Raw genomic sequence first — 13,344 nt, forward strand, 5'->3', positions numbered from 1 at the left:
GTGCATTCTAATTCTACCCAGTGCATCAGTGCGGATGCATTTAGTTTTACGTGGAGAAGGGAAGGAGGAAAACTTAAGGAGTCACTCCTCCTGGGGCAGCAAAATGCGTCCTTCTGTTTATGATTCCTCATGTTACTAAGAGTGGCATAAACAGTGATGCTTATACTGGCTTCCCAAGTGGTTCACAAGTTTTTCTTGCTCACCTCTGGTTGGGTATGATTAGAAGCAAATAAAATACTTTATTCCTGTTTCTTCAAAAGGAGTGGTTTCACAAAGCTGCTGCTTTTATTGAGGTCCAACAGGCAGACTTAAAAGAGAGTTCCCATTTTGATTCTGGGCTCATTTTGCAATGAGCAGATGTGACAGTGGAGCATCAGACTCCCATGCACACTGGCAATGTGACTGGGGCAAGTTGCTACATCTTGCTGAGCCTTAACTCCTACCTGTAAATGGGTGTAGGGTCCTTGAAACGGTTAATTGAGTTCAGAGATTCTGAGGTTAGAGGCCGCAGTATACTTGCTTATAAGTTGAACCCTGGAGCCGGCCTTGCTGGGGATGAGTCCCAGCTGCAGTTCTTCACTTGCTGTGTGACCTAGTGTAAGTTACTAAACCTTCCTGAGTCAGTAAAATGGGCAGTAGTAGTGGTGGTGGTAACAATACCTACCTCACAGCTACTGTAGGGATGAAAGAATGACCCAAAAGCACTTACAACAACGCCAGCCAGTGAGTCCACTAAGTATGTGCGTGATTGTTAGATTGTAGATTGTGATTATGTTATTGCTATTCATACATCAACTGCCTGCCACAAATAGTTGGTCAAAAAAGATTAGCTTTTATTAGGACTTCTATTATTTTTTCCATTACAGCCCTTGAATTGTGAGGAGCCTGAAAAGAAAGTAAGCGTATCACAAGACCGTTGTTTTGTTTAACTAAACATGTCAGTGGGATCCTTTCCAAAATCTTATTCCTTCAGGGACTCAAAATTTAATCTTATATTGAAGGAGAGAGATTTTTTCAATGCTGCTTGTAGCAAGAAAATATTCTTGAGCCTCACCCCAGACCTTCTAAACTAGAAATTCTGGAGATGCAAGTTATCAAATATATTTTTGGTTTTGTTTTTTATTTCAATGCCCATTGGCTTATTTTTATTAAGACTTTATATTTTTGGGGTAGTTTTAGGTTCACAGAAAAATTGAGAGGGAGGTACAGAGATTTCCCATCTATTCCCCTGCCCCCACACATGCATAGCCTCCCCAAATATCAACATTCTCCTCAGAGTGGTACATTTATTACAATTAATGAGCCTACGTTGATATATGATAATCACCAAAGCTTGTAGTTTACATTACAGTTCACTCTTGACATTTTACATTCTGTGAGTTTGGACAAATGTATAATGATGTGTATCTATCATTATAGCATACAGAATATCTTCATAGCTCTAAAAATTCTCTGTGTTCCACCTACTAGCTCTCCCTGCCCCCAACCCCTGGCAAACACTAACCTTTTTGTTGTCTCTGTAGTTTCTCCTTCAGTATGTTTTAACAAGCCTCCCTAGTGATTCTCATGCTCTCTAAAGTTTGAAAACACCAGATAGACACTCATGTGATTTTGACCACCTTCTCTTGCCAATAAAGAATTGGTACTTCATCTGTGTGACAGGTGTTCCAGTTCAGGAAGTGCTGAATGAAATGACTGAATGAAGCAGAAATACAGGTAGATCTGAAAAGCAGAGTTGGTGTGGGGTACAGAGAGGGAAAAGCACTTTGAGTGCAGGCGACTCTTGATAGGTCTGGAACAGCCTGTTTGGTAGTATTGGGTCCTCTGGAAAGTGCTGATGTCACATCTTGTGCTCTGAGTGATGAATAGGAGAAGATGCCTTTTGAATGTTTATGTGAGGTTAAATGAGGAAAATGCATTTCAGCCTTCAGAAGTCAGAGCTGTTTGTACAAAAGGTCATGGATGCCAATTGATGGCATTGCAGACTCACAGAGGGAGTATGAAAATAGCAAAATTTTTGTTTTTAAAGCACGAGTTGCACTATGGGCCAGAGTCTCAGGCATGCTTCCATCTTGCCATCCTGCTACCCTGGGATCTTAACTGAAAAGACTTTATTAAAAGAAAAGGAAAAAGAAAAACACAAAGATATTTCTTCACCTCTTACAGAAAGGAGAGTAGGTAGCTATTCTCAGCAGAATGATTAAGTACCATCGCTTGACACTCGATAACTCCTTAGGGAAGTGATTGTTAAGTTGGGGGTTGGAGGTGGCTGAGCCATACTAACAGATCGTGCCCATTTTGACTGAAATCAGCAAGTGTTTATTGGAGACTTAGTCCTGTGCTAGATGTGCTTTATTTGGGACTCACTCTTGGATGACTGAGGACTTGAGGAAGAGGAAGTCAGTCTTGACTTTGATTAAAAATGCTTTGATTAAAAGCATGAAGAAAATTTTTTTTTAATTTTACACAGTTCTTTTTCAAGTGCAGTAGCAATAAAATGGAAAACAAGAAATGTCAGACAGTATAGAGATGAATAACATGCGTTGTATGATTTGCAACATAAATAAAATGAAATTGCACACTAAAACAACTCATTCGGAAATTCTCCAAAAAGTACTCTTTTGAAACAAGAGTGATAAAGTCATGGAAAGTGATGAAAAGATTTTTATGAACAAAATTAAGACGTGAATGATATTGTACAATTTACAAACATTATCAGGAGGAGAAAACAACAGAATTAAAACATCCAGATCAATCAGACATTGAGAATCTGAGAGAAATCTCATATAGTTTTGAGTACAAAAAAACAAAGACATAAAGCAAAATTGTAATTAGGGAGCATAACCAATGGAAAATCAATGTAAAAACTGTTGTTGTGCCTGTACAAGAGAAGAAAAACAAAAAGCAAAGTGAAAATACTAGATAGATGATTGATTGATTGATGACAGATGGATAGATGGATGGATGGATGGATGGATGAATGAATGGTTAGATCAATCAATTGTTTGATCGATCATAGGTTGATTAATAAACAGAGTAGAGATATAGATAGAAGAAATTTTTATAAATAAAGCACATAAGGAGGTGGGGATGGGTCCTGAATTTGCTAAGTGAAAATGCTAACTGAAAAAGAAAACATGTTTTTCTATAACACAGGTTATCTTAATTCCATTTATTTAAATTGAGTCTTCTCAGTCTCTGTACTCTTGATGTTTGGGGCTGGATAATTTGTTCTAATGAGCAGTCCTGTGCACTGTGTGATGTTCAGCAGGATCCCTGACCTCTGTCCACTAAATGCTAGTAGTGACACCACCATTGGTTATGACAACTAGAAAATGTCTTCAGACAATGCAGATGTCCCTGGTTGAGAACTACTGATTTGAGTATTTAACTTCCATTGTGTGCACAGTACTACATAAGGCACTGCATAAAACCACTAAAAAGAATGTATTCTAATTTTCCTAAACTGAGTTATGCTGCTATTTCTCAATTTTGTTGGTTAAAACTATATAGGTATATATAGTTATACAATTATACATAAATGTGGTTATATGTATATAGTTTTAACCATCATAATATATATAACTATATGTAGTTTTATAGTATACTTATATTTTCATAATATATTTATAGTAGTATATATACAAAGAGGTACATACAGTTATACACACACATAGTAGGAATTCCTGAGGTTAATATGATGCAATTTAATTATGCAGTAATATTATAAAAGTAGTAAAATAGAAATATTGATGTGTCCAATCTTGTGTGTTTCATCATCCATCAGTGTGGACATTTTGATTATGATTTATGACAAGACTAGTAGGCCATTTCCAGATTAAAATTTGTATATTCCAAAACACATTATTTTTTCTTCTCTCATGTTCTATGGAGACAGAATATTCTTCCTGATTCATAAGTATGTTATAGAACTTCTGGTTTTTAAAAAAGTGTGACTAGAACACTTATCTTTCGGTAGGAATTATAATGCTATATATTGAAAGTGTTCTAGCACGTTTCTGAATTCTTAATAAAAGACACGTGGAGATTTTTTACTGTAATTTGACCTTAGAAACACTTGTAGGAAAGATTACCGCAAAAAAATATCTTCATGACAAGAAGCGTCCTTCATGTTTAGAATAGATTCTCCATCAAAAGAAGCAACCTCTTATTTTTCTAAACCTGCCTTTCTTGTTGCTTAGGAACATGAAAGAAAATATAACTTCATGCTCCTGTTTTTGCTGCTTGTGACATTGAATGAGTCCCCAACTGGTGAGCCTAATGCTGAGACCCTTGTTTTTGTTTTTGCTTTGGCAGACTGCATCATCTGCTATCAAAGGTGCTATTCAGCTGGGAATAGGATACACAGTGGGTAATCTCACTTCCAAGCCGGATCGAGATGTTCTCATGCAAGACTTTTATGTGGTGGAAAGTGTGTTCCTACCCAGGTAAGAGCATTATTTGTGATGCTTTGCATGCTAAGGAACTGGCTTAGAGACATCCTCCTAATGAAGTCTTTTCTGCCAAGTCAGTCTGGTGTGCCAGCGGAGCCTCTGGCAGGACTAAGAGCAATCCAAATGATTATTACTTTCTGATGCATTAGGATGGTTTACAATTTTTTATGGAGATGGTGAACAGGTTTTGTCCTATGGGCTAGCTGTAATTAGTTGTAACAGTTCTTGGAGAAAGACTCTGAGACTCGGTGGGAAAGAGTACAGTAATTACAGAGGAAGTCTGCATAGGATTAGAAAACGAGTTCACCCCAGAAGCAGCAACTGGTAACAGGGTTTGACTATCCCTCATTTAAAAGATGAACTGGAGGCCCACAATTGGGCCTCGCATCCAAATTAATTTGTATAGCTTCTCTTTTGTGGCGACTTCAACTCTTCTCCAGAAAAGTGAAGAAGCTCCTGTTGTTTGCACACCATATTTGTAAGACCACTGAAGTCTCCCCTATATGTTGCCTCTGATTTTATTATATTTTGGGAAAAATCAATTTAACAAATAAGTCTAGAGTTGGGTGATAGTAAAGGTTGTACAAGAACAGGAAAGTAATTAATGCCACAAAACTGTACATCCAAAAATGGTTGAAATGATAAGTTTTATATCATACTTTTAGTATACTTTACTAAAATAAACTATATAATTAAAAAAAATTAATCTCATCTTACCTTAGCATAGGAAGACAAATAATCATTATTTTTTTTTAAATTTATTTTTTATTTGTACAATAGCTGGGGTACAGGCCAGGGGCACAGGAGGGTGACAGGATTCACCAGAGACAGAGTGGGGAGCAGAATAGACAGAGGGACCAAAAGCACTGCTGAGGGGAGCAGTGCGCGAGACAGGAGAGGTCTGCTGCACCATGTGGGTTGGTCCCGGCCAGCCAGGAATCGAACCTGCGCTGCAGAGGCTGCAGACAGCTTCACAGTGCTGTGCCCAACCAGTTGCGCCACCGTGGAAGCCCACAAATAATCATCATTAAATTGGAAATGTCACCACTACGAATAAGACTTTTCAAAGAAATAGAAAATTTAAAAATATATATTCAATTTGGAAACATGAAAGTAATTATTTTTGTCTTTGAGGCCATGAAGATTGACTTATCCTTCATTTTTATTTAAATTAATTATTTCTCTCCAAATTAAGACATTTATTATTGGGCTTGGGTGAAACTGGCTGGGTAACATTACCTTAGATAAAAAACAATCCTTGGAGGAACGATATGTACATTTATCTCCATGGCCGTGTGTCAGCTGCCTCAAAATGAAAGCTTCAGGTGAGTTTGTCCATGAAGTCACAAAGGAGCCCACAATAAAAAAAATAACTCAGCTGTGACCCAGACAACCTCACTAAGCTATAAGTTTTCTTGGTAAGAATCAAGTGTATTTACTGGAAGTTTCTAAGTGTGCTTCTTTAGAGCCTTCTAGCAACCACAAGAGTTAGCTTTCACCCAATCCCCAGGACTAAGATTTGTTCATGATACTATTCGTTTTTCAGTGGGTTTGTGTTTAACAATATCACTCCATAAAAGTACTTATTAATTACACTTTTTTCTTCTTAACATCAGGAGGTCTTGAGTTGACCTAGATCTTTTGGTGTAATCTGAGACTCATAATTACTGTGAATGTGTCTGTAGGATGTTCTGGCTCTTGTAGGCTTCAAGGACATCTACCCAGACTTTTCAATCTTATTTCTCTCTTTGGTGACAAAGAACAAAAGGAATGGAGGGGAGGGTGGCTGGCAGAGAGTGCAGGTGCTGGAAGCAGTTACAGGTGAAGGTGGATGTGTAGAGAAGGGCAGGTTGCTTCCTCCTGGCTGACCGTGCCCTCACCGTGTCCAGTTAGCAGAGCCAGCCCATGGAAACCCCCCCCCCCATATAAAGCATCCACATGGCCTGGACTTGTAAGAAATGCAAATTCTTAGCTCCACCCCATATCAACTGAATCAAAAAATCTGGGAGTGGCCCCAAGCATTTGTTTTAACAAATCTTCCCAATGATTTTAAGTGCCTAGACTTTCAGGACCACTGACTTAGGAGTGGTAACAACTTTTATTTTTAGTTACTACATGATTATTGAAACACATTAAACTCCAAGTGATTTTTAATTAGTATCTTAAATATCAAAATTATTCTCTTTTGTAACTAAATTATACATGACACTGTATAAGATACTTGACAAGAAGAACATAAATAAGGCCCTCATAGATATTTGCAGGCAACTTCTAAATGCTGTGAATTCTTTGGTTCATGGATAATTTATTATAAGTATATTGCATCTTTATGTTTCAGACAAAATGAGAACTATTCCCCTTTTTTTCCTTTGGAGAAGGAATCGCTAGTTGTAAATGCCTAGAATTTTTGTCTTTGACCATCACTCTATATTATAAGACAGCAGGAGCAGCAGGTGAATGGCAGGCATGTCACGGGGAGGAGTGCATTGTTACCCTATTTAGAAATTCCTACTGTCACATTTAAAATGTATTATTGTAGAATATTTATAGCTTTTAAATGTCAACATAATATCAAACATTTGATCACACCAAGAGTTTCTTTGGGCATATACTGTATTGTTTCAATAACAGATTCTGTGATCAGTGTGCATTTACATGAAAACAGATGAAACTGTGAGTCTTGACTGAGTTTCTTCATTGCTTTAGCAAAGGGATTGTGCCCAGAGTTTCTCAAAGGAAGTGTCATGGACCTTTCTTCAATAAGACAACTCTTGGTGCCAGGCTGCACATCTCAGGATATTTGTCATCTCCTGACCATGCCAATAATATCCCCTTGTTACCATAGCAATCAAAATGCCCCATGAGTGATGGATAAATTCAGTAACTTCATTGCGTTTTATGGGTGTACTCAAGTGAAAATTAACAAGCTTATGGTTTATTGTGTGTCAGCTATCCCCCAATAAAGCTGTTAAATCATGCTCTGTCCCTACCCGTCCATCCTCCCAAGCCTCACTGGGGGTGTGGGCAGGACTATTATAAAGTCTCAGGTGGTTCTAAAATGCAACAATTCTACCTAGGCCATAAAGAGAACTAATTGCTTAGAGTCCTTGAGATGATTTAATTTACTACTGCTGTGAAGCTACAGAATCTGCTTCCCTTAGCAACAAATGTCTTTGTTTCCTCCTTTTAAAGGTGGTTGGAAGTTATTTTTAGTTATTATATATTTGCTCTACATATTATTTTCATTTTGTACATGGAAAAGGCTCTGGTTTTTTTCTATTTAAGATTTCCAAGATGATATAAAATCCCACCCAGTGAACTGGAGCCAGGATCTTCCAAAATCACAGAGTAGATGAATAAGAGAACCAATCTTTTGACCCCGAATTCTGTGCTGTGGTCAGGAACTCAAGGTTACAGATACATTTTCATGTGTAAATGGAACTGGATGAAAGAGGATGTTCTATAACACTTGGACCATGTAAAGATGAAGTTGAGGTGGCAAAGGGAGAGGCACAGAGTGTGTCAGCTCTGAACCAAGATAGCTTTGTTGATGTTTATGAGATATATAGTATATAATGTTAAATTATTGTTTTTAACTTTAATCTTTACCCCCCAAAAAACATTTTATATATGAAATAACTAAGGCCCCCCAAATATTGAATGGCTTAGCCCAAAGCTTTACAACCAATAAATGGTGAAACCAGGATTGAACTCAGGGATGATGATGCCAGTGTTTTGCTTATTCTGCTTTTTTGAATCAGAATAGAATCCGGATTCTACTTTAGAATTTTGAACCTAAGCTGATAACCAGCTCTATCCTTGTCTCTACTCCTCACTAGGAAACATCATCACTCCCTCCTCTGGGTTGGGAATAGGTTTGAAAGCTAGCGGGAAACATTTATATATCGTTCCATATTCAAGAATGTTATCTAACTAAAGAGTTTATAAAAGTATTCTGATTCCTAAAGCTCCCCACTTACATAAATAGCGTTTACCTTTGATGTGAGGATCCTTGCAGAAAACAGACTGACTGCCCTTGGGTTTCACAGATGTGTCCTTTGGTTGGATTTGAATAGCGAGGGAATACTCATGGGGGAGAGAACTACCATAAGGATGAAACATGGTTCTAAACATACATGTCAAAAGTTCAATTTAATGTTCCCAGATACCAGTGTTGGATGCTATAGCTTTCACAAACTATCCAACCACTTGCATTTATTTTTTATAATTAAATTTATTTTTACTTTTTTAAGTGAATATATTTGTTTTCTTATAACATTGTTCATTTTTTGAACAGTATTTGGTTTCTCTCCGGTTGTTCTCCCACCACCATTGCACCTGTGATCCATCTCCACAGGCACTTGTGCTCTTCCCTCCATTGATCTCAGGCCGTATGTCTCAGATCTGTGGTCAGCTTACAGGTTTTGCCTTCTTTCTGACCCTTGTTTTCTCTATATTCCACATGTAAGTGAAACTATTCGATATTTTATCATCTTCTTTCTTATTTTGCTTCACATAATCCCTTTCAGCTCTGTCCATGTTGCCACAAATGGTATGAATTCATCTTTTTTTAATTGCTGAGTAGTATTCCATTGTGTATATATGCTACATCTTCTTGATCCAGTCATCTGTTTGGGGGCAACATATCTTAGCTATTGTAAATAGTGCTGCAATAAACATAGGAGTGCAGGTTTCCCTTTGAATTAGTATTTTTGTGTTCCCTGAGTAGATTCCAAGGAGTAGAATCACCTTTTAATACTTTGAGGAAACTCCACATAGCTGTCCATCCAACTACCTACATTTCAAATAATGCTAACAAATGCCCAAAAATCTGTGTGTATTTGGGTCTGCTCGTGGGACAAATCCAGCTCCCTGCTCTTCTGTAACTTAAATTTAATTGAACACAGACACATTCATTTCTATATTGATGTATTTTCCACTATTAAACAGATCTGAGTAGTTGCAAAAGACTGTAAAAAGATCACCAACCTGAGCTATACAGACATTTCTGCACAAGTTTTTGTACCTATGTGACTAGAACATAAAACAGACAGAATATTCTTCAGAGGATTAAATGATATATGTAGACATACCAATGAAATGATGTCCCTTCAGTCAAAACTCTTTAAATATGTGTTCAACATTTATGTTATGGAGATGGCAAAAACTAATATTCTGTTAATAAAAATTATATGCCTGTTCTTTAGTTGAAAATAAAAGATTTATAGCACATACTGAATATATTAGATAACATTTACTTGATTTGAAATTGCCTTCAAAACACAATTTCCAGGATAGTAATAGCTACTTGGCAGGTTTAACATTTAGGTAATCAACAATACCACATATTCTCAGGAAATGACATCCCAGAATGTATTATTAGCTTTTGGAATTTAAACCATTTTCAGCTACTGACTTTTAAACACTGTCAGTTGGTTGACCTAAAATAATGGGCCACCTCCCGTTGCACAAGGCAGCTCATATGTCCCCATCACATAGTGGGGCTTGGCAGTAGCAAGAAGTGCACCTTGTTTTTCTTTCCCATGGAAGAGCACTATCTAATTTGACAAGAGAGAGGACCAAGTCATATTTCATTGCTTAAATAAAAAGTCATCTGTAAAACTAAGGTATCACCACCTGCCTGAATTGGCAGAGACAATTAATAATGTGTAAGGTTGCTTCTGCAGACCCTGACTTGGAAAGGACCACTTGGAAAACTACATGTTGCCACTAGTTTGTTGCTGAATGGCAGTGTCACTTGCAAACTATTTTGCCACTTAACTTTTCTTTGTTTCAATATCAGCATTTATGTGTTGGGACAAAGGAAGTGCCCTTCCCCTATTGTGGATGTGGTCATTCTTGCTATGATGGTTAATGTTCTACGCCACCTTCACTGGGGTAAGGGATGCCCAGACAGATGACGAGACATCATTTCCGGGTGTGTCTGTGAAAGTGTTTCCAGAAGAAAATTAGCATTTGAATTGCTAGACTGAGTCATGAAGAATATCTCACCAATTTTGGTGCCATCATCCAGTTGGTGGAGGGCTTGGAAGGGTAAATTTGCTCTCTGCTGTGCTGGGACATCCACCTTATTTTGCCCTTAGACACCAGTACTCATGATTCCTGCATCTTCAGAGTTGGACCAGAATCAGGCTCCCCTGATTCTCAGACCTTTGGATTCAGACTTAAATTACAGTCACCAGCTTTCCTGAGCTTCCAGTTTTCACAAGACAGCCCATGGGACTTCTCAGTCTCCACAATCAAATAAGCCAATCCCTCGTAATAGATCTATCACTCAAGAGTTGTGCTGACTGCTTTATTTTTACCTAGAGGCTTCATCCCCATGAGTGATGGTTATGACTTGAAATCAGGGGAGAAATTTTTAAATCAAGGAAGCTCGCTATATATAAATTGCTGACTCTCAAACATCAACGCTCTGGCTCTCAGTCCCCAAACTGGACCCCTTACATGCCCTGGGGATGCTAACTGTATCCCATTGCTTACCTCCAAGTCTTTCCCTCCAGCACCACCAAAAAGAGTGTTTGGTTATCAGACTGTAGAACCACATATGCAAAGCTGGTTTGTTCACAGTACATACAAATGAGAATGGATGGCTGTGTGGCTAATGGAATTCAGCTCACCTCAACCCATGGTGTGAAGATCTCATGGAGAAGTGATTGGCGTGTTTGGCAGGAAGTATCCTGTACTTCCTATAGCTGAATCTTGAAAAGGATGACTAACTGAGGAATGTCAAACTTAAATTGAGACACACTGCTCATGACTTTTCCACTGGTGTAGATCTAATCTCCCAGTCTTGTTTGTTTCTTGTCAAGGCAGGCCGTTACTTTCCCTCCCTGAACTTTAATTTCGTTATCTGCTGAATGGGAACTTCCACAGTGGCTAATGCTTCCTCAAGCTTCAACATTGTGTAACTCAAAACATCCGTTGCCATTAAGTAATATGTATTTTTAGACTTGATATAAGCAGTGACTTTAGTCTAAAAAATTGAACTTTACTCAGCAGAGGTGAATATCAAAATGCCAGAGCTCATCCCTGATCAAACTCTAACTCATTCTTTGAAGTAAAGGAGAAAAGAACAAGATAAGAAAGCACTGTTCTTCATCCCAAGTTTCTTGCCCCTTTTCTGAAGGGGAATCACTCTTTTAGGACCTGAGAGCTCTGTCTGTGTTTAGATTCTTACCTGGCAAAATAAAGTTAGAAACCTCAGCTTCCAACTGCTTATTGTTGAAATTTTATGGTTCATTATATCCCGACATCTAGAACCAATGCTCAAAATGTTATAATGGAAATTTCCAAAGCCTCAGTTTTATGCCAAAACAGGAAAGTGGGGATTTTTTTCATATACACATAAATGCTTTGAAGGAACAGAATACAAAGCTCACGTTGAAAAGGTGTCATCTCTGCCCAGTATGTCTAGATACAGGGCACAGTCTCCTGATGGATACCCACTGGGTTTGGACAAGGAAATCTCACAGGAGTCTTTGGTGGTAGGAATCTTCATGACAGAATAATACTGTTGCAGTCTTGTTTAACTAAACAAAACTAAGGATTTTATACATGTTCTGAAGAGCCTCTATGTTGGACATCTGTGCATCCTCACCTACCTTGTAGGTCTACCTGTACGGACCTCAGAAAACCCAGGATGGTGTCTGCTATCTAATCTGTACTGGACCTGCTGCTTGGTCCTGCACTTGTGCCTGTAATCTTGCCTGTGGCAAGATTTGCCATTTCCTTCCCTAGAGCTTTATTCATGTTAAGCTGATATTTGTTATTCCCTGAAGTAGCTTAATTTGGAAAACCTCTCTGATGTGGTACTGAATATACAGATATGGGTGTGTGTGTGTGTGTGTGTGTGTGTGTGTGTGTGAAGGTTATATAGGTTTTAACCCTAACTTTTACAAATTATTTAATATTGTAACTTGTAATACATAGAAGGGTTTATCCTTATAATACTTTTAAAAAGAATACTATGAAGTGTGTCCCTTTTATCCCTGTGTCTTTTTTACCCAGTATCCTATTCCAGTAATCACAATTATTAGTAATATATTTATCCTTCAATGATTTTTTAGACATATACTTGCCCCAAACTATTTTTTTCTTTTGTTTACAAAGGGTGGCATGCCATTATGTTCTGCATCATATTTATTTCACTTAGTTTATCCTAGAGATCTTGCCATGTCCATACATAATAAGCTTCCTTGTTTGTTCTTTTTAATAGCTGCATGGTATTACAGTGTGTGGCTGAAGTATGATCAATTTGACCAGTTCTCTGTGAGAAGTATTTAGGTTACTTCCAATCCTTCCAAACAATGCTGTATTGAATAACTGAATATACATCTATCATTTTGTCTATACACTATAGGATAAATTCTGGAAAGTATCAATTTACTTTCCACTAATAATGTTTCAGGACACCAGTTTCTTTTGAGCTATGTCAACATTTTAGGTTTTTGTGAATTTAATAGTTAAAATGGTCTCTTAGGGACATTTAATTTTTATTTTATTATGAATGAGGTTGAAATTCTTTTCATATGTTTAAGTCATTTATACTTCCTTTTCTGTGAAGTTCTGATCATATACTTGGCCATTTAAAAAAATGCTTTGTGGTCTTTTTATTTGCTGTTTATTGGAGCTCTTTATATAGGGAGATTTGCTCTTTGGCAGTGATATGAGTTGCAGATATTTTCTCATTTTCTTTTTTTAACTATATTGTCAACTCATTCTTCACATAAAGAGTACAATTCTAGGGCCTCCCCGGTGGTGCAGCAGTTGAGTGCTGGACTGCAAAGCTGCCCGCAGCCTCTGCAGCACCAGTTCAATCCCCTACCACCGGGCGAGGGTCCCACATGGCGCACAGACCTCTCCTGCT

General features: G+C 37.8%; 1 protein-coding gene across 4 annotated transcripts in view; it reads left to right on the top strand.

The window, feature by feature from the left end:
• The window catches only part of PIP5K1B (phosphatidylinositol-4-phosphate 5-kinase type 1 beta), a 285,967-nt gene that overhangs the window by 156,185 nt on the left and 116,438 nt on the right, over nt 1–13,344 (top strand). For all 4 annotated transcript variants that reach the window (XM_054689118.1, XM_054689116.1, XM_037494964.1 and 1 more), the window contains one exon: nt 4,318–4,448. In XM_054689118.1, coding sequence (XP_054545093.1) covers nt 4,318–4,448 — 131 coding nt within the window. The remainder of the gene's footprint in view (nt 1–4,317; nt 4,449–13,344) is intronic.

Source organism: Talpa occidentalis, unplaced genomic scaffold (genome assembly GCF_014898055.3).
Source record: "Talpa occidentalis isolate TD23 unplaced genomic scaffold, MPIMG_talOcc4v2.1 talOcc4.7, whole genome shotgun sequence".
Taxonomy (NCBI): Eukaryota; Metazoa; Chordata; class Mammalia; order Eulipotyphla; family Talpidae; genus Talpa; species Talpa occidentalis.